The 22,940-nt window shown below is 39.4% G+C and overlaps 1 protein-coding gene across 2 annotated transcripts in view; it reads left to right on the top strand.

The window, feature by feature from the left end:
• Positions 1–22,940, top strand: part of Ubr3 (Ubr3 ubiquitin ligase) — a 526,217-nt gene that overhangs the window by 86,898 nt on the left and 416,379 nt on the right. The window contains exon 5 of one of the 2 annotated variants that reach the window (XM_068227568.1): positions 13,972–14,101. In XM_068227568.1, the coding sequence (XP_068083669.1) occupies positions 13,972–14,101 (130 nt within the window). Of the gene's footprint in view, positions 1–13,971; positions 14,117–22,940 lie in introns of both variants that reach the window. The other variant, XM_068227567.1, reaches the window with a different exon arrangement.

The following is a 22,940-nucleotide window of genomic DNA, read 5'->3' as shown; positions in this document are numbered from 1 at the left end:
GTGCGGGAGATTGCTGAAGCTGTAGGGATGTCTTCTGAACGGGTGTATTATATTTTAACCGAAGAATTGGGTATGAAAAAATTATCCGCAAGATGGGTGCCGCGGCTCTTGACATTGGACAATAAACGCATCAGATTGGAAATGTCCGAACAAAGTCTGGCCCGTTTTCAGTGCAACCAACAAGATGTTTTGCGCCGCTTTGTGACTACAGATGAAACTACTATACCCCAGAGACAAAACAGCAGTCAAAGCAGTGGAAACATGCTGATTTACCGCCACCAAAGAAAGCAAAGGCAGTGCGTTCGGCCGGAAAGGTCATGGCCTCAGTTTTCTGGGATGCAAAAGGCATTCTGCTGATAGATTATCTTCCTACTGGCCAAACAATTACAGGGTAATATTATGCAAACCTCCTAGACCAACTACAGCAAAAGATACACGAATGAAGGCCTGGTTTGGCAAGGAAAAAGGTCATCTTTCATCAGGACAACGCTCCGCCGCACACAAGTGTTATTGCCATGGCAAAACTTCATGAACTGGGGTACGAATTGTTGCCACATCCACCTTATTCACCTGATTTGGCACCATCGGACTTTCATCTATTCCCCAAGCTGAAAATTTTCCTCGGTGGACGGAGATTTTCTACAGGGGAAGAACTGACAGCCGAATTGGAGAGGTATTTTGCAGGCCTGGAGGAATCTCATTTTCGAGATGAGATCAAGGCATTGGAACATCGCTGGACCAAATGCATTAGTCTACAGGGAGACTATGTTGAAAAATAAAAGCAGTTCCACCGAGGTAAGATACTTAATTCTAGTACATTCCGAGAACTTTTCAAACCACCTACGTACTTACTCGCTCACTTCTGGCGCTACAGCCCATGTAGGGCCTGTGCCTTGTTGATCACATTTCTCTTCCAGCCATCTTCGATGTCACCAACCTTCTCTGATTCTGTACCCCCAGTCTTCTCGGGTCATTCTCCACATCATCCAGCCATTGTATTCTCCAGCGCCCGATGGAGTGGCTTGCTCAGGTTTTACATCCAGTATGTTCTTTGGGACTCGTGTATTCATTCTCTGTATATGTTCTAGCCATTGCAACCTTCATATTTTAATGTCTGCTACGGTCATTCGGTTCTAATAAGAGTCCATACAGCTCCTCATTAGTCCAAATTCTCCAAGTGCCGATTTTCATATATTCTAGTGTTCTCCCTGGGACCTTCTTAATGGGCGCATTGCCCTGCTGTTTTTACAGACTGCCCAGCCAACATAACCTAGATATGTGCTAGTTACATAATATTAATACCGTAGAACCTCAATAATTCGAAATTGGTTCATTCAAAATCTTTCCTAATTTGAAATAGCTTTCATTCCCAGAAACAGGAGGTACGGGCTTGCATGTTATTTAAATCGTTTAATTCGAAATAGGGATAATTCTTAATTCGAAGAACACTTTTGGTCCCATTGCCCAAATTCAGGCTTTAATTCACAACTGCCTTTAGATAGAAAAGAAAAGTCTTTTAGAGAGTAATTTAAATTTCAACTTTCATGAAAGAACGCGTCTTCTGGAATGTGCAGGGGTTAGCTTCCTGTACTCTCACTTACTTTGGTGTGTGTACTGTGTATTCGAGTTAAATCATAATTCTTTTGTATTCAGCATTTTAAGGAACACCACAATATTACAGAAGCAGAATCTGCAAACAATGGCGATACCGACAGTTGGCAAAAAAGCATGGTTCATATACCGTAATCAATTTGTACGCACCATACAATATTGTCAATGCCAGTGAAACTGCGTTGTTTTTTTTTATGCCGAACCCAAACGGTCTTATGATTTTAAAGGAGAGAAGGGCCAACCGGGAAATTGTACAAGTGTGGGGATCCCTGTACTGTGTTGCAATGCATACGGAAGTACTCATTCTCTTTGCACGGAAGCGAGAGACTTCCTTCCTTAGTCATAGGAAAGTTTGATAAGCCATGATGTTTTAAGGGTGTCAGGCACTTTCTGTGCAAATAAAAGCATCTAAAACTGCAAACAGTACAGTAATCCACAAGATAAAACATTTGCGCAGGAGAGCCAGCATAATTTGGCCTTGTCGTTGAATCGTGTTTTTTTTTCTTTTGTTGCATGAGATTACATTTCCCAGTGTTTTATCCAAGTGCATTATTTGAATAATGTAAATGCACCTTGTTGGATACATTTCGGAAATAGGCCTTCCATGGCATTTTAAAGGTTTAAACTGAGAATCAATTTGATTGCATGCATTAATGTGTCTTGGAATACTTTGTGATGCAGCAGGGGTTGACATTTCTGAATTACGAGGAAGTGCTGCGGTGGGATATCGTACAAGGATAGAGTCACTGTATTGTTTTGTAATGCAGGCGGAAGCGAGAGACTTTCTCCCCTCGTCATTGCAAAGTTCGATAAGCCATGTTGTTTTAAGGGCATCGGGTACTTCCCGTGCAAGTACAAGGCATTTAAAGTACATATAGTACAGGAATCCAATGAATAAAGCACCTGCACAGGGGAGTCAGTATTGATTTTTCCTTGTCTTTGAATCATGTTTTCTTTGTTTTTTAATTTCATTTCATGAGGTTATGTTTGCCAATGAGTAATCAAAGTGCATTATTTTAATACTGTAAATGCACTTTGTTGGATACATTTTGGGAATAGGTTTTTTTCCCATGGCATTTGGAAGGTTTAAATTGTGAATCAAGGTTAATTGCATGCAGTAACGGGTCTTAGAATATTTTGTGATGCAGCAAGGGTTGGCATTTCTGAATTACGAGTTGGAGGTTAATTCAAAATTATGTAATTTGAAGTCCGATTTTTGCATTCCAACGACTACGAATTAATGAGGTTTTACTGTACATATTTGAGTAATTGTGTACTCTAAATTAAAATGTACATACTGTAAAACTGTTTATTTAAATTATAAAAATCTTTATTATTGTCAGCATAATTGCTTTGGAGTTTAAATGTTTAGCTTGACTATCACATAGTGTCATGCATGTGTGGTGTCTGGATTAGCGTGGAATTTCATGCGAGCACTTGATTCCGCATGACGTCAAAAACCCGTATGGCACTCCACAGCAACCGAGTGGTAAGCCTAGTGTTACATGATTATGAATGAGCAGTAGAACACTAGAAGTTCAAAATACTCTGTTATGTCTTGTTCTTAATAATAACACTAAAATAGACATGATATGGGCTTCTGGACTTACGCCATGTCGAGAAAAAAAGGTGAAACTCTTTACATGTCACAGAGCCCAAAAGTCTATATCATGTCTACAAGTACGGGCCATGAAAGCATCAATATTATCACTAAAATAGTTCAATTTTGCAATTAATGTTTACCTGGCCGATATTATTGTTAATGGCGTGAGGGAAATAAATTGAAATTTTATCATATTCTTTTTTTACGTAGTATTCCCCGCCCGGCTACTCATTCCTGCCACCCGGCTGATGAAAATTACTCGGAAGAACACTGCACCATACATCTTCCTAAGCACGTTGCATTCCCATATATTTGAAATATTTCTAACTTCTTGTGTTAGCGTTCCTGTTTCAGCTTTAGTAGCACCTATTGCCAGCTGCTATTCTCGTCTTAATTTCTGCTGGAACTTCATTTTCTTCAGTTACCACCCTCCCAAGTATTTGAATTAATCTGTTCTTTTATAACCTTTGAACTGGTCCGTGCATTTCTACTGCGTCCTGATTCTCGTATTTATCCTATACTTAGTTTTCTCCTTGTTAATAACCAGACTGAAGGAGGCTGCTACTTCTTCTAGCACTGTATAATTATCGTTCAGGTAACTTGTGCTCCTCCCTAACATGGCAATGTCATCAGCAGAAGCCAAGTTCTGGGTTGTTCTTTTAAATATGGTGCCACCGGGGTTAGTTGGCAACTTTTTCACTGCGGCCTCCAGTACATAATGAAATAATATGGCTGATAACGAGTCTCCTTGCTTCAGACCTTCAATCTATCCCTCTCTAAGATTATCTTTTTTTCCTTCTGCAGACCTTTTTAGCCATACATCTCTTGGTCTCGTAATTCTGTCTGGTAGCTCTTGTTTCGCACTGTAACATCCTCTTCATTGCCATGTTTTGCTCCTCAATAACCTTGTAGATTCATTATCAAATCATTCATCCCGTCTGGCACTGCTGATATATTTGTGTCCATTTCCAATTCCTTAGTCTGCAGTATTTTTTCCCCATTAATTTCCAGTGCACTTCAGAACTATAATTTTCATTACCACTACAGTTTCTAATTGCCTCATCCACTCTTTTCTCTTCATTGGTGGTGATACTTGTCCATATTCAATTTCGTCTTCTTTTCTAACTGTTTGTGTCTGGTGGTAGATATTCTCTGTTGGTGTTTTATCATCATGAAATGGTCCGAATCTACACCTGCTCCCCTGTACACCTTGACATCTGTTATATCTGAACCATGCCTTCTTTGCATCAAAATGTAGTCGATCTGATTGATTGTGACACCGTCTGGGGTCTTCCATGTATCTTTATGAATATTTTTATGTAGGAACAATGTTCCACATACAGTAGAAGTCCGTTATAGCAAGAATTCATAACTCCAAAAAAGTTACTTTGTGGCGTTTTGTGGCAAACGCTTCAGTTTTCTTATTCAAACAGTGTCACCTATTCTAACTTAACCATACTATATGTATCATGAAAACATATTCCAAGCGCAAGTAGAGAAATGATAACCTTCTCTCTATAAATTTAATCAGACTCAAGAAAATATAAACTAACTTCTTATATCAGTGATGTGCTCTTGCCATATTTTGAGGTGTATCCCATTCTTACATAATTGCAGTATTTAGCATTAAAATTAAGCAATCCTTTACTTCAGGCTTTATTTTTAATGAGTTAACAACTGGTTTTGGACACGTTATTTACACATTTGTTCTGAAAACATCATTTCAATTTTTCTTTTCGGAACAGCAGTCTATGGGCATTACTAATTGACTCTGACATTGCCTTCGAATGTTTACGAGAGAGCTTGCCAGTGGACATAGTGAGGAAACGATACTGAAGGTGATTCATTGCATGTACAGTGGAATCTCGATTCTCCGTTTTTGGAGGGACTACGAAAAAGGAATCGTACAACACGGGAAAACGGAATATCCGGGAACGAATGAGTCATCAACAATTTGGCTAAATTTCATAAAAATGAAATATGTATTATTATAATCGTATAAATACTCCTAAACCAAACTACAGTTCCAATGGATCTTCCGCCTACCAAGCGACTGCTGCTCATCCCAAAAGCCTGCAGATTACGAGGTTACACATGGTCAGTGTGACGAATCCTCTCGGCCGTTATTCCTCATCTCACCATTCGATAGTTCCTCAATTAAAGGTAATCGTAGAATGAGTGAACCTGGAATCAGCCCTCATGCAGGTAAAAATGCGCGACCTGACCAGGAATCAAACCCATGCCCACCGGGTGAGAGGCAGGCAAGGTCACGGGGCTGGCTTCAAACATTAATTACCGGTACGTGACTTAAAATACTCGAAACTTTTCATTCAGTTTTACTGGGGAAACTTTGTAAGTTTCCTGTGAAAACTTCTTTTAGTTCAGCTACTTTGATCAGCCAAACTTTGAAAACTCTAATACCGGTAATGCCAAGCCAAACAACAATAGACCACAAGTAGTTTTTAATTCTCTCATCTAATAAAATAAAGCACGTTAGATACAAAAGCGCCCAACATAATGGTGAAATCCCTTTTTTTAATCTTCCATTTTAATTTTTCTCACTGGTACCGGTATACAGTTCGTAGTCAGTTGATGGAAATCGTATTCCGCGTAAATTAGGCCTACAGCGACTTTTAAAGGTTATGTTGAACTTGAGAATATGGTTTTGAATGTAAATATTGATTCTCGAAAATTCTCTAATGCATTATATTAAATTCTGCCCGTCACTAATCACAATCAAATTGGAAAGAGGAAAAATATCATCAAAACTTAAGAAATTATGGTTATTTGTGACTTTGAGCTGAGCTGGAAAGCGCGCTCGCTGTAGTCCTACAAATCGGTACGAGTGTGAAATGCTACAAACTTTTTTTAATGTAACGTGCACAAATAAATCAAAAGCGGTTCTTATAACATTTTAACACAAAAACATGAAATTCCCAATCTTATATTAGGACCAAAACAGTAATAGGCAATCCCAAAACCTCCCATGGCTTTATGTATGTAAGGTACAACATCTGTTCTGGTCTCGATAATATAATCGTATACGATGATATTAAAATACTAAATTTGTGTTAAGAAGGAGCAGTTGCGAATTCTGCTTGAAAGCCCAGTGACTATACAATGCCCTGAGGGAAGTGCCGGAAACCTGTTCGGCGTTATAATTGAAAAAAGTAAAAAATATATACATCTTAATGTAGACGTTTTGCAAGTACGAACATTTGACGAAACTCGTTCCATCTTCAAGTAGAACTGTCGAAATGCTCTCTGTCTCCTTACAATTGTTGTGGCCACTTTCCCTGCTTTATGATTTCCGCGGATTCTCTAAACAATACCACCCAAATGCGATGCTAAGATGGTCCCTTATACAAGTGCACCGCTGATCGCTTTTCCAGTACAGTACTTCCTCTAATTGTCGCAATGACGGGACGTTAACACCAAGATCCGTAAGTATGCCGTAGCCGTCCTTTTGTGAGATACAGTTTCTTGAAAAACGCATGATCGAGGTTATAGCGTTGATGGGACTGAAATTTCTGGACTGTTGATCTGGGAAATTGTTTCCCGAGGAACGGATAATACGGGATTTTTACAATGTGATTTAATTGGGATGCTCGCGGGAGCATGTAATTTGAACGGAGAATACGGGAAAAGGTAGTTTCCGGGAACATATAATCGAGGTTCTACTGTAATATAATGGCTGGGTGCATAAATATCGGTAACAGAAAAAAACGTGCACGCTTAATCCCTTGTAATAACTGATGCATCAGTGAGAGGGCTCTCTCTGTAACCATAGGATAATACACAGTTTAATATATGAATTTTGAAGGGACAGACAAAATCTGATGTATTAACGGGGTTCTCGTTATATGCCATACTCGCTATAGTGCACTTCAACTGTATATTAAGATTATTGGTAATAGCTAAATCCACCAAGCTCAGCTCATGTTTATTGCATTCCTTCATGCAAGCTGTGCTACCTCACATTTGGTCTGAAAACAGTCTCCCTGCCCACTGCAGCATTCAGGTCGCCCAGAATCTTTTTTACATCATTAGCTGCTAGGGTATCATAAGTGCTTTCCAGCTGCTCATATAAGGAGTCCTTATCCTTATCACTCGCCTCCTTTGTTGGGGCAAGCTCTCAAATCACAGTCAGGTTGGAAAATTTCATATTCATTCTCAATGTGCACACCCTCCCAATTATTGGTTCAAAGTTTAGGATCACTGACTTACATGCTCTGCGTACAAGGAAGCCTGTTCGAAACTGGCCGTTCCACCACTGCTATTGCGAAAAATTTGTGAAATCCCCTGAGTCTGTTGTGCAGGTCTTCTTCTTTCACCTGATCTCCTATATTGCTGTTATTCCTATTTTATACTTTCAGAGTTCTTTCAAGCTCCTGAGTGCACCCATCGTTCCCAAAATCAGTATATTCCATGTAGCCATTCTTAGTTCATTCTTCCTTATTCGTCACTTCATCATTGCCATAGAAGCAGACCGGTTTTCATCTGTGTTCGACATTTCGTGACTATTGATTTTTTTATAAGGCTGGGCAGTCGGCCGTGCAACACAACCAACAGGGGAGTTTGCCCCTTTTCAGCCTATAAAATGGGTGCCTTTTCTGTCAGGGATGGTCCCTTAGCCTTTGTAGGTCTCCCTACCAATTACAAGGCAGTAGTAGGTTGCAACTGATGGTTCCTCCACCCTTTCTGCTGTTGAGGCATAAACAAACACCCTTCTCTGCCTTCAGAGTTATGGACCACCCAGTCTGGGGTATGTGTTTGGTTTGCAAGAGCTATTTTATTTCACTCAAGTCCGCCAGCGGTTCAGTTAATATCCCCCTATCTGCCACCTGGTAAGCGCCATATGGGAATGTCACCTCTCCCCCTATTACGGCAGTGTAGTAGGTTCGTGGTACGTATAGTACTATACTACGTGAAATTTAATCAAGGTGCAACAAAGCTAATGCTGTAAGCTCGCCATTGCAATCAGCAGTACTCTAGAAGAAAGAAGTCAGCTGTCGGATGAAACTGTCTTTTCATCGGGTTGTTTTTGGATTGACTTGGGTGTGTGAGAGTGAAAGCTGGGTAGACTTATATCTTATTCATATGTTGGAAATAACAGACATGAAAGTAGTGAGAGTGATTGCTCATACAAACAGGTAGGCAATGCCAGGCGGGTACTCGGAATGAAGAAATAAAGGCCGGTAAAAATGAATGCAGTGGATGAAGCTGTGTGTATAAACTGGCTTCGGTGGTGGTGCCAGGTAAGATGGATGGTGGAGGACAACTTGGATTACCTAGGAAAATGATGGACTCATTCGTGGAGGGTAAGAGATAGGGAATGTAACTTAAAAGCTTTTCAGTCCGTCGAACAGAAGTTAAATATAAATACAGTAAAACCTCATTAAGACGTTTCTGCAGGGGACAAGGGAAATATCGAGAAAATTTACCACTGAATACACAAATAAAAACAATCAAATAGAGATATGGAAGCACTACATACGCTTTTTCTCGACATGACGGGATTTTACATCGTGAATCCATGTGTACAGAGGAAAATATTAAAAGGTGTGGAAAAAATACGAGCGAACAAATATAAAAAAACTTTTTTGCTGGGGATTATAAGATAATAACTGTCGGTGCATAGCCAGGGGGAGGGGCCTTACTGGGGGGTTAGAACTCCATCCCAATTGAATTTTTACAAAAAGAAAATATACAGAAACTGACATTAAACTAAATAAACATTTGGAGACATACCGTATAATCCTCAATACCACCCACCACTGAATAAAGACGCGCACCCTAAGTTTGAGACAGCAAAATACGGAAAAAGAATAAATCACATAACTTACTTACCTATTTAATTTTCTTCAAATATACCACAAATATGAATTCAAACAGCTTACAATTAATAAAATCATAACAAAAATCTTAAATAAAATCGGTCCAATACTTAGATCATTCACAATTCACCGTTGTCTGAAGTTTCACCATAGGAACTTTTGTCGCTGGCATCGTTCCACAAATAGTTGTCCTCACTACCGTCCACTGAATTTGAAATTCCACATTTCTTAAAGCTTTTGGACACTAGATCGTTGGGAATGCGCACCCATGCGCTCTTGATCCAGCTGCATATTAGTCCCACTTCAGGCCTCTTCACTCGTCCGGTTGGTGTTAACGAGTGATCACCATCAGACATCAATGCAGTTTTGAAAGGCCGGTTTATGCACACATCCAACAGCTGTAGAATAGAAGTGAGTCCTCCGGGAATTATTGCCAGATCGGTTTTTCCTTTCCTCATCATATCTTTTACGGCGTCAGTTGTATGTCCTCTGTAACTGTCCAACACAAGCATGTTTCGTTTTTGTAACAAAGCTCCTGGGCGATGTTGCCAAGCGCACTTCACCCAGTCCTCAAGTAACGCACTGTCCATCCAGCCGAACTCATGTGTTCTAACACCAGACGGCAAGTTTCCTTTCGGAAGTGTTTTCCTTTTCAGAACCACATATGGAGGGAGTTTGGTTCCATCCGCTAATACGCACAACATTACCGTGCATCGTTGCTTTTCATTACCACCTGTTCTGATGGTTACACTTTTAGAACTCTTCGTATCCACTGTATTTTCCAACGGCATTTCAAAATAGACAGTTGTCTGGTCAGCATCCCTAATTTGCGACAGCAGTTAAGAACTTTGCTTCCTTAAATGAATAATGTGACGCTGAAAGGCCTTTAATTTTTCTTCATACGCCCCAGGGAGGCGTGAAATAGACATACATCTCCGAATGCAAAATCTCTTTCTCCGATAAAAGTTTCGGATCCATCCACGACTTGCAGTAAAACCCTGTATTTTGAGTTCTTTTGAGATCTCTAGTGCTTTCAATTGACACATTTCATTAGAAACACCATATCCTAGCCTAACTCAAGTTTTTCTATCACAAATTTGTGGAGTCGTTCTTGAATTTCAGGAAACACTGCACTCCCCCCATGGAACGCTCTGCGATCGTCGTTTTTTTTTTTACAAGTTTTTCCTTCTTCCACCAATCATGAATACATGATTCATCAATATCGTACTTTCTGCCAACGTCACGATTTCCGTATATTTCAGCTTCGCTTACAACTTTAAGTTTCTCATGCACAGTAAATGACTGCAGACGCCGTTTTGAATCCATCGCTTACTATCGAGACAGCACTTTCACGGGACAGGTACATTTTGAATCCATTGCTTACTATCGAGACAGCACTTTCACAGGGCAGGTATGAGACTTGAATGTGAGCGAGGTAGACTTCTGTAACCAACAGTCTCGACTCTCGCAAAGTATGATATTCGCGCATCCAGCATGCCAGCAACACTTGTGAAACAAATGACGATGGAGCATCCGCAGCAGCGTTTTTCATATTTACCGCATATTTACCCATATTCTTTGATTTACCGTATTTCATTACCTTACATTTGGCATTTACATGCCACTGTTACCATATTGAGGAAAAATCGATCTTGTTTTCTAGAACACAACTATAACGCAATAAGACCTGAATGCTCATTTATGTGTGGTATCTTGAGTACGGTAACTGTATTCAAATCTATTTCAATACTCCATGTAAACGTAATAAATATTTATGAGAATGACCGGCTTGAATTTGACCCGCACCCAAGATTTAGAACCAATATTTTGGGGAAAAAAAGTGCGGCTGGTATTCGGGATTATACAGTAATTGTAGAACCACCAGATCCGTAATTCACTTGTATCTGTCCTTATAGTTGTCATTCATGCACCTTTATTGTGTTCTACCATAATTTTTTAATAACAATCCCCCCTGATCGGCCGATCCTGGCTACACTACTGATTACAGTGCACTGAAAGGTGTGAAAAACACCAGACAACAAATATGAAAACATTTGCACGGGTGCCCATGAAGAGGCTCATGAAGATATCAAGTATTATTGCATATCACACTCTTTCGGAAACAAATGTTAGTAGAAGCCTTTTATTTCGAACCAGTGGGTTATTAAACATGGTCACTCTCTTAGATAATTAATTTGAGGTTACACTTGAGTGTGTGCGACTGGGACTTTGGCCGCCATTTTGAATGTGACAAAACTTTGATTCGACCCACTCAAATGATCGAGTTGAAACTCAAAGCTGTGTTTCAACGTTAGCCCAACCTCTGTGTGTTAAGGATGCAGGTGTCAGTCCACTTTTTGATAGATTTTAATTTTTCTTTGTTAATAAGAAAGTTTACAACTTTTTCCGAATCTGTAACTAGGCTGTCGCAAGACAAATATGCATCACGCTAGTCAAATTCACACAATTATATTCCTAATCCAGATGTAGGCTATCAGGTGACAAATATTCACTACCGTTCACTGCACTACTACTTAACACAAAATAAATTTCTGAATGGAATGCAAATTGCAACTACAAACAAGACTCAGTGGTTTATTTAGAAATCTCTCTGCTAACCAGCAAGCAAAGCTGAACATTCCTGAGGCTAACAGCTTGCTCTCCGAAGGTGCAACTTATCATGTGAAGTTCAGGAATTTAATCCTTTGAGCGCCGCGTGCTATTACGGTTTTCCTACCGATGAGCGCCAAGGCCAGTTTCAGTTTTTTGCAAGCTTTTGTTTGATTACTCACAGTTCAACTGTTATTGTAGGTAGAAACTTGAAATTTTTGTTATTTACTAATATGATTACCTATATGAATAAAGCCTTACTCAGTTTATTTATGACCATTAGTAAACATTTGGCAGCCAAAACCCAAAAATATTAATTAAAAATAAACAATGAAATTTAGGTAGAACAATTTTTTTTAAATATATATCACGAACATATTTATTGAATAGTACAACCTATTATGAAGCTATATTGAAAATTTCATTAATTAATACCTAAAATAAATCTGTAGTAAAAATAATTAGTTTGCATATGCAAATGAGCTGTAAATACAAGTCTTAATTACACTCGTTTGGATTATATGTCAATACTTACGAAATACGGTACAAACTTCTTTTAGATAAAACATTACACACTACAAATAATAATAATAATAATAATAATAATAATAATAAATCAAATTCAGTACAAGTATATTTTCCAAGACCTCTCAAACACACTTATGTTTTGTCAAGCACAGTAGATATATAGTCATTTTCACAGCAATAAATGAACAAGTAAAAGATTGAAAGCAACTGGACACAGAGCAGACAAGGTACACAGCGAGACTGGTAGTGTTGTTGCCGCACCAATAAATATGCCTGCTGATTGGACTGATATACTGAAACAATGGCCTTGAAAATAAGAGAGGCCATTTTTTGCAAAAAATAGTAAGTCTTTAACTAACTACATTGGGAAATTCTGAAAGGAAATTACTGTTACTTATAATAATAAAAAATAAATGCTGAAAGTTCTTTTGAAAGGACGTTGGCATTTTTCAGATGGAAACTAAATGGGCTTTCAAAAGGACGTTGGTGCTTAGAGGGCTAAGGCCTTTTTTCTGTAATCATGAAACTGTGGCGAGGGCTCTTTCTTACTCGAGTTGGAAATCTCGTTCCTTTCACTATGGATGACAAATAACATTTTTGGGCCTAGGAAAAATGTGATCGTTCTAAGCGGTAATAGGAAAAATTTGTGACACACTAAGTGAGGTACTTTTATATGGATGTTTATGATATAGATGTTGATTCCCGTAAGGTAAGGTAAGGGTGTATTCTGCCCGAAGTCAGGTCCGAACCTCTGCAGAGGTGTGCCTGAGTCGGAGTTTACATACATTAGGGTGGCCAGTTCTTTCTGCTCCTCCATTCCCTTACCCCCCAACAACAGCGCGTGGCAACCCATCCACTTCTTGACCACGCCCAATGTTGCTTAACTTCGGAGATCTCACGGGATCTGAGATTCCCATAGGGAACCTGAAAAATTTTTCCCGAATGAGCAAACTCACAATACCAACATAAAGGGTCCGTTATTGGACATTATAAACTTTCTAGCCAACCCATTCCCAGCCGCCACCGCTTTGCCCCCATGTGCCAAGTTGGGCTCATCAGCTGGCACACAGCACACCTACCAAGACGCATGGCTAGTGCATACCGTGAAGACCACTGCGCAGACTACTTGGAGCGACCGGCAGTGCCAGTGGACTATGAGAGACTTCGTCTCATTACCAAAAATTGATGCCTGCTTGGCCATCAGATGATATATGTTGATTCCCATAGGGAACCTGAAATATTTGTCCCGAATGAGCAAACTAACAGTACCAACATAAATGGTCCGTTATTGGACATCATAAATTTTCCAGCCAACCCATTACCGGCCGCCAGCGCTTCGCCCCCGTGTGCCAAGTTGGGCTCATTAGCTGGCACACAGCATGCCCACTAAGACGCATGGCTAGTGCATTTCAGGCACAAGGTGATGTTAAGTTGCATATCGGTGAGTGGGGAACAAACAGGTGCACAGTATTCCGCACATGAGTTAAACCTTTTTCCAAAGATCCGCATATAGTTCCACATAATTTTTTCAAGATATTATAATCTAGTTTTGAGCTTGTTGACAGCATTCATGAGATGTCTCTTGAAATACTAAAGGATGTAACAGTATATAATGAAAAATGAATGTACTGTATGTATTGAGTTACACTTTGTAGATAGTTCTTTCTACAGGTGTTCCCCATCATTATAACCCTGGAAACTACTCTACTTTCCTCACATTTTAGGGATTACTAGCTTTTACATGTGAAATTTGTCTGCATTTTATGTCGAACTGTGTTTCAGATCTATAAAAACTTAACAGAGTGTCCGCAAGTGGAGTCAGAGTATTACAGCTACATGGTAGAGAGTCAGCGTATCTACCATGATGTTGTAAAGTCCTTGCCTAACCCGGAACCACCTGATGAATATAAAGGTACAGTAGCACATGGTGAGGATTGCTTTCAAATAATAATAATAGGTATCAGTAATATAGCTTCAGGTCATACATAATTTGAATCGTCTAGATTCAAACCCCTCTATGGCAAGCTTTTCAAATTTTACAGGAGAAGGCAAAACGTGTTACACTATGATATAATCCATTTATAAACACAAAACTTATGAAAACTTTACATCATCCTAAACTGAATTGATTGAGCCATAGTATTCATAAGTAGTAATCACATTTTGAACATAATAATTAATGATAAAATCGTATATGTGGTTTTGCAACTTATTTTCTTGCATAGTGGGTTTTGAACTTAGTAATGGCGAATGTTGCATAAAATAGTGGATTTTGTACCTGACCGGAAAATAATAAAACATCTAAGTTTTTCAGACTTCTAGTGCATGTATTGATCCTTCATTTTGCAAACAACTCAAAAAATTATTTTTATCACAGAAATAGTAACATTTTCACTGAAAAATTGCACAAAATGATAGTACTGGTAAACAAATTTTAAATTTGGGGAACAAATTTTAAATACGCAGAGCTTCCTCTTCCAGTAGTTTACATACTAAGTCCTCTTCCTGAAGAACAACCTCTGGAGCTTCAAATAGATAAAACTGGAGGTTTTCTAACTCTTTCCACTGCAGTCCATAATGTTTCGATAGAAGTTGGTGGATGTCATTTACCTTTGCAGCACTTAAATATCTTCCTGATGTCACAGTCATGGGAAGGATGTCGGAAGCCTTGAGTCCATTCTTAGTAATGTACTTTCTTACACCTATATTAACTCGGTAATTTGGTTTTCCTTGTAATTTAATGTTTCCTTTGGTTTTGAATAGTATAAACGTCTTGCACGAGTTGAAGCTGACATGCCAACTTCCAACACTCTTGAACACTCGCTTTGCTTCACTTTTCCAGTCATAAACACATACCAAGCTTGTGAAGCTTTCCATGTTTCTGCACAATTTCTTCATAGTCCTTTGGTTCCACAATGAATTCTTTTTTCCTCGCTTCCTTCTCCACTTTTGCAAACACCCTGTCGGGAGGAATGAACGAAAGTCCAACGACAGGAAATATGAATTGTATACCTTGTACTGAAGCAGGAGCATCGCCGGACAGCCACTTACTTGCCATACAAATCATAGTGCAATTTTTGTTCTGCCCACCGCAACCATCTGCGACGAGCCTTACAGTGTGTATGCCATTCATAGATGTGCTGCACAAAGTGTGATAAACAGCGCTTGCTATTTCATTTGAGCTTTTGGGGTACTCATTCTCTGTCCAGAAGTATGAGTGTACATTGTCATTGTGAAGTTTTGTTTTGGAATTGCCCCGTACTGCCGCAAAATGATAGAAATTCAGCTGTCTACTAAAATAGGCAGACTGGTCTGGAACCTTCGGCAGAGGAAAATTTTTCTCACAGTCATATGTAAAAGTAAGAACATTAAGTTCATCCTGTCTTAAAATATCAAAAAATGCTTTGTATTTCAATCGAACTCGTTTTTCAGTTATTAATTGCTGCCTGATTTTAAAGTTCTTTTCTACCTTCAATCGTTTTCCTATTTCAGTGGACTTTGAACAACCATCTACCCTTGGGGTACCTAATCCGATATTATAATTAGTGTTAAAAATATTTCTAAAAAAGCATTCCTTTACTTTAAGCACACTTTGTTGATCGTAAATCCGCCACAGTTTCTTTATGTTCAGTTCTGGAGGAAAGTACACCCGGATGCTCTTTGATCTACAATAATGACTTTCTTTTGCTCTGATTGACTCAATAAATGTCCTTACAGCTTTTCTTTTTTCTGAATTAATTTTCATTCTCCTATCTCCACCTCTATTCTCCACAGGAATTTTACCACCCAAAATGTGTGATCTTTTCAGTACACCCTGTACTCTGCCTTTCTTCAGACCGAGGCATTTAAAAAATGTTTCTCTGCAAACAGGAATTAGGGATTCAGTTACTGTATCGTGTATGTGGTAATTTTAGGTTACATTTCTCCTCGTTCCTTAAGTTTTCTTTGCTTTGACCACAGTACAGTGTTTGAGAATGAAATAATCCTGTTGAATTTTACTTCAGGAATTGTAATATACCTTGTGAAATTTCTTCATGTCATGCATTCTTACCCAAGTGCACTTGAGCTTTGTCGAACTGTGTCCACATGTTGGCGGTTCGGGAAGTCCCTTAGCAGAATACCTTTCCCTCAATTTTACGTTCTGCTTCCATGTTTCTGGGTGCCTAATTCGTTTCCTTGATTCATGAGGAGCCACTTTTGAAGCATACTGATTGTGGTCTGACATTATATACATCAAAAACTCACTCACAAACTCACTTTGAAATTCTTCAGTTTAATCTTATCAACACAAAATCAGCTTTGTAGATGAACAAGATGCTCATTATTGGCTCTAATCACTTCTGTCACAAACCTCGTGACTACTTTTACGCTCGCTCATTGGCTGACTATCTATGGCGGCTTTTGAACCTAAGTGTATATATTAATAGTGGGTTTTGAACCTCACTACAATTTTTAAATGTGTAAAACTGGTGGAAAACAGTGGATTTTGCTCCTTTGGGTACTCAGTTCATAATCTCATGAGAAAAACAAACCGGGATGTGCAATAAACACAATATCGAAAAAAGTTGCCATAGAGGGTTTTGAATCTAGACGATTCATTTGTTTGAACAAGAGTGTTCCATTAAGAACTTTCACCCTCGAAAATAATTTCCAGGAGTTTTGTACATTAAAGGTATGAGAAGAGGCATTAAAGATGGAAATATGTATGATGAAGTGTGAGATTTTGTGAATTAACCTATTTTTAAGGTGTGTTCTGTTGAATGTAGATTATTAATTTTTGGGTTTCTTGGGGTAAATGAGACAGTTCTTACTGAGTTTCGAAGGGTTGGTTCTCAGGGTCGGAAGGTGGTGTGTAGGGTTTTGAGGGGAGGGGGATGTGTTTGTAGGTTGGGGGTTTCATGCAGTATTTAGTGGGGTTTAGGTTCTGGGTGGATATTACTGTACAGAGGTATTTACAGGCTATGTACATTATGGTCATATGTACATGATGTTTTAGGATTCTTATTACTTGATATATACACAGGGGTAATATGTATGTACAAATATATGTACAAGTTAAGCTACACTATTATAAGAATGTTTGTAGTAGGTGAACTGTTGTATTGTATTGGTTATTTTTTTACATAACTGTACGTACGCTTAAAGCGTGTGTAACTGTGAATTTTGGGTCATAGTTGGGTAAGTGCTGTGTGTTTCTACAGTGGCAGAGTTCGGGTTTCAGTGTGCCAAAAGTGGTGGATTTAACACGTGTAGTCAGGGCTATGATATGCAATTTGCTGGGCAGGATAGGCAATCTGCCAAGCTTTTCTTCTTTCTTTCTTTCTTTCTTTCTTTCTTTCTTTCTTTCTGAAAAGATTGTGGTTGGAGTTGTTCTTGTTTTTCTTCTATAATTAATTTTTGGGTTTACTCGTTGGCGAGTGTCTTTGAGTGTTTGCATCAGTAGAACATGCCAGCAACCACAGACACTCCGGGCTCTAAAAGCCATATGTTAAATAAAAAATAAGTAAGTGCAGTCTATGTCTGAGAAATACTGAATCTCAGCATACACTTCAAATTATAATTTGACTAGTCGCTTCTCTGATAATTTGTTTGCATGCTTTCAAAACTCAATATGTAGCTGCATGCAGATGTGGAATCAAACTGGCTCAACAATTTTGACCATGATGTGGAGCTGTTGGATTGAGTGCATTAGCGTATTCTTGCTGAGGCCTGTAGAAGCTTTTGGCAGCTTTTTTTGTTTCTTCTTTGATCGTGGTCACTTTTAGCTGCTTGTGAATGTCCTTGTTTCCTAGATGGTAAGGGGCATTGACAGTAATTTGAATTATTTTCTTTTGAGACGTTCGCAGTTTCTTGATCTATCACTTCTTAGCTGTGCCCCATACTGTTGAGGCTTATACATGAGTTGATTTTTTAATAGTGGCAACTATTTTTTACTTAGATACACAGCATACATTTTTAGGCATTTTTCAGGGCTTCAAAGTAATCACCACCATTGCGTGGTACTCATTCCCAGAGATTTGGAAGCCGTTGGATGCTGTTGAAAGCGTCTGATCTCTGGAGGTCGTGGATGGAGCGGTTGGTGGCCTGGAGAATGTCGTCCTCTGTGCGGAAGTAGACCCCTCGAAGTGGTGTTTTCATTTTAGGGATGAGATTGTAGTCTCAGGGCTGAGATCTGGAGAATAAGGGGGGTGGTAAAGCACTTCCCAGCCCTAGCAATTGAACAACTCGGTCACAGCTCCTGCTGCATGCAGTCTTGCATTATCATGCAAAATGATGGGTGGGTTATTCAGGAAGTGCCCCCGTTTTCTTCTTAGAGCTGCTACCAGGTTCGTGTGCAAAAATGCACAGTAATACTCCGCATTAATGGTATGTCCTTGGGGAACAGTATGCTTTATGATAACACCATCCCAGTCTTAGGCAACGATCAGCATGGCCTTCACATTGGTTCTGGTTGGCTGCACCGTTATTCTTCGTGGTAACCCGTGATGATGCCACTCGTTTGATTGGCGTTTCAGGTGTGGTTTGTAAGTTCTGGCCCAGGTCTCATCAATAGTGATTATCTGCTGTAAGAAGGACTCACTTTCGTGATCATAGCACTCCAAGTGCATACGAGCTGCATCATATCTCAACCATTTTTGACGTTCGGTCAAATCATGTGGACCGAGCTCGATAGCTGCAGTCGCTTAAGTGCGGCCAGTATCTAATCGGGAGATAGTAGGTTCAAACCCCACTGTCGGCAGCCCTGAAAATGGTTTTCCGTGGTTTCCCATTTTCACACCAGGCAAATGCTGGGGCTGTACCTTAATCAAGGCCATGGCCGTTTCCTTCCCATTCCTAGGTCTTTCCTATCCCATCGTCGTCATAAGACCTATCTGTGTCGGTGCGACGTAAAGCAAAATAGCAAATATGTGGAATTCCTTTGGAGGCAATTTTCTGCATTCCCTGTCGCTTCTTCAGGATTTGCAGCACAGTCAAAGGCGCCAGGTGTATACAAATTAAATTGTAATCAATGTCCAGTGAGTTTCATGGGTCAAACTGGAAGAAACTTTTTGTCGTATACAAATTAAATTGTAATCAATGTCCAGCGAGTTTCATGGGTCAAACTGGAAGAAACTTTTTGTCATATACAATGAACACGTCGGTGCCTCCAGACACAAGAAATATTCTGCCATGAGTACCCATGTAAGAGAATCCAACCACCCCTTCACTTCCATAGAACAGGACTTAAAATTTTTTCGCTTCAATAAGGGCAGTTTACTCAACATCTTAGAAAATATTTTCATGAACACAGACCAAACATGCAATTCTGCTCACAATGTAAATGAAATTTTTGAAGCTGTAATTGTGCTTTTCGAGGAATTGATCAATAAATTCCCCATGAACAAGCCTCACAACAAACCTTCACACACTCCCTCCGCCCAAATAGATCCAACCCTTCCCTACTTTCCCTCCAAACTAGCTTTCATCACACACGGCCTCCGCAGTCAACATTCAGTCAGCTTTAACACACTCACTGAGCCTCACCTCTTTACCTCTCTGGAGCAGACGAGGACATACGTAGTCAGATATTTCTACTAGTTCAATTCCATTAGTCAATACAAGGTACTTCAACCTTACCTACTTTTAACATTTTTAATAGCCCTCATTTTTTGTTCCTTCGTGCGCCCAGACAAATATTCCGCCTGCCTCATAATTTTTAAACTAACGAGGAAACGGTACGAAGCCGGACGGCAAATGTCGATTTGATTTTTACATATTCGTGAAGGTCTTTTTAAGCTGAAACAGGTAGTGGAAGTCTAATTTTTTGCTGGTCCTTTTTAAGTGGCCATTTGGGAGCTCAAAGTTGGCGTTCCGCGCAATGAATTGTACAGTACATGCCGGCATGCATCAGCGCTCACAGCCAGCGGCTGTCTTGCCTCGCCTTTCCTCTCCACTCCTTTGGTTCTCCTCTCTCCCCCACCACATACGGCTGCCTACAGTTGTGTACAGGAGATTGCGGGTGAAGACCGACGTTAGTTGGGACATTTTATTTACAAAAGATGAATTCATTATGGAATAAATAAACAATAAAAGTTGTTTACAAATCACTACTTAACATACAAACTAATACATAATCAAATATCATCTGCATCATCATGACATTCAAAGTGTTCAAGAAATGACTTTATTCTAACACAGTCTGGCATTGGTCCATTGTTCATGGCATGATAGTGAAAATCTAACACAAACTGTGAATAACAAAACATAAGACAGCAATATGCACACCTTATAAATGAAAAATTGGTACAGTCATTTCCAGCACACCTTTTATCAGTTAAATCATGAAAATTCGTTTGTGAGACAGTATGAAATTGTGGTATATTGTCAGTAATGGAATAACCACCCGCTTTCCAAGCATATTTCAGCATGGGTACAAAACAATCAACTTGTAATTTGTTATGCGCTAGTATTTGACTAGTTATAATAAAAAGTCTGTTTTTGGGTTTTAATTTTGACTGGCCGTGTAAATTCCTTACCCGGCAAATGTTTTCCATTCGACGGACTAAACATTTTAGTTGTCGGAAGAGTCCAAGATCACACGGCTGGCAAAGATACATAGTTCCTTTCGGTATGTATTCATTTTTTTCATGTTTGTTCGTTAGGGATTCAAGTTGTGCATTTTTGCCCTGGCTACTGAATGAATCTATGAGAAGATTTCTTCAGTCTTCCTGTAATTGCGGATGGAAAACGTTTTGAAACTAGTCACGTACATGCCCTTTCCCCATTTTACCGAAAGATGAACAATCAGTTACGACATCTTTAAAGGCATTCATGTAGGCTTTGATACTTTCTTGTACTCTAGTCCAAACTTTCCATTAATTTCTTGGAAAACGATCAAGAACAAATGTCCCATTTCTCCAGCTTTATAAATGTGATATTGCACTCTGTGGGAGTGCGTAAAACTATTTCGGCAAACAAGCGTAGCAAGAACGTCTTTCACACCACAAAAATCATAACTTCTCTGTGTTGCCATTTCGTACTCAAATCGGGACTGGTCCGAATTCCAGATATTGGCATCCGGGAACTCTTTCTTTTCTTGCAATTCATTAATGAATGTTACAAATTTTTTAGCCACTTCGTGTCGTACTTCTTCGTCTGTTTTAAACTATTTACTAACTAGTTTGGTTACTTTTCGAAACCGAATTTTCAAACGCCTTTTAAGGTTTGTCAAGTATGACTCGCTTTGGAGAGAATGTTTGGGGCAATACAACTCTCTACCCTCACCAATCCAACGCTCAATGTCCGATTTTGTGACATATAACGCATCCTTGCCTTGGTGAACTCTTCTTTCACATAAGCTCGAACCATCGCACATTTCCTAATTTCTCCATTGTGTTCAACGTGGTTGACGATTCCATAAATTTGTCTCCGAGTGTTCTTATACTTCCGTATGGCGTACATAGGTCCTCGTTCCTTTATTTTTTGATACATGTCCAACAATGATTCAGAATCATAACCTTCCACTGACTTACAGGGTCTTCCTCGGCCATCACAAGACTTATTATTTTCGTTAAACTCATCTCCGTGTTTGCGTTTTTTCAATGTTGTTGTCCCCTCTTCAACACCATCTTCGTCTTCTGAATCAACGTAAACGGCTTCTTCCTCCTGAATAAATTTGCAGTTTCCCTCCAAAATTGCATCAAACGTTGTCTTTATTTGTATATACATAATTTGCTCTTCATTAGAAAGCTCTGCAGCTTCCTGAATATTAACACCGTAGGCATTAATAAGAGCTGCAATAATGTTGCAAGCGGCCATAACAAAAATAAAGAATCCAATGCGTTATCCTGTATGTGGAATAGCCATCAGTCGTGGAGAACTTGACTGAATAGAATAGGACTCGCAGTCTCATATACAGAACTGTTGGCAGCCGTATGTGGTGGGGGACAGAGGAGAACCGAGGGAGTGGAGAGGGAAGGAGAGGCAGGGCACCCGCTGCCCCTGAGTGCTGACGTGTGCCACCATGTACTGTACAATTCAGGGCGCGCACCGCCAACTTTGAGCCCCCAAATGCCCCCTTAAAAAAGACCAGCGAAAATTTACCTTCCACTACCTGTTTCAGCTCAAAAAGACTTTCACGAGTATGTAAAAATCAAATTGAAATTCGCCGTCCGACTTCGTACCGTTCCCTCGTAAGAATTATTAACAATACATCACAATCATCACATCAACACAAGAACTACTCATGTTAGTAAAAGCTGTAATACAATTGATAGATCCCTTACATGGAAATAATGGATTGAGATTAGAAGGTTTTTCATTCTTTTTTAAAGTTCAACGTATAGGCCTACCCTCTAATAAAATATGTCTTTGTTTGGTTTTTAGGCCATTCAGAATTGTTTAGACAAGAGATACATCTATGTAATAATTAATACTTAAACATTTTATGTGTAAATGTTATCTGTTTTGTTGTTATAATTGCTTTTTGAGTGGTACAGTTCAAAACACTGTGGCTCACAATGAACAACATCATGAACTTCACAGAACCACCTGCTTTCCTTTCTCAGTCTTTTCCTAGTAGTGGCCTTTCCTTTATAATTTATGTCACTGTCATCAGTCAGTATGTGATCCTGAATCACCTTATAAACCCCCCATGGTGCGGCAGCCCCGAAGGGCCATGGCCTATCAAGCGACCGCTGCTCAGCCTTAAGGCTGGCAGATTATGAGATTATGAGTTGTATTGAATAGGTGGAAAAGAAATAAATTTACAT

The sequence above is a fragment of the Anabrus simplex genome, chromosome 5, assembly GCF_040414725.1.
Source record: "Anabrus simplex isolate iqAnaSimp1 chromosome 5, ASM4041472v1, whole genome shotgun sequence".
In the NCBI taxonomy this organism is placed as follows: domain Eukaryota; kingdom Metazoa; phylum Arthropoda; class Insecta; order Orthoptera; family Tettigoniidae; genus Anabrus; species Anabrus simplex.
The sequence above is the reverse complement of the archived record's forward strand: the minus strand, read 5'-3'. Positions and strand labels throughout refer to the sequence as shown.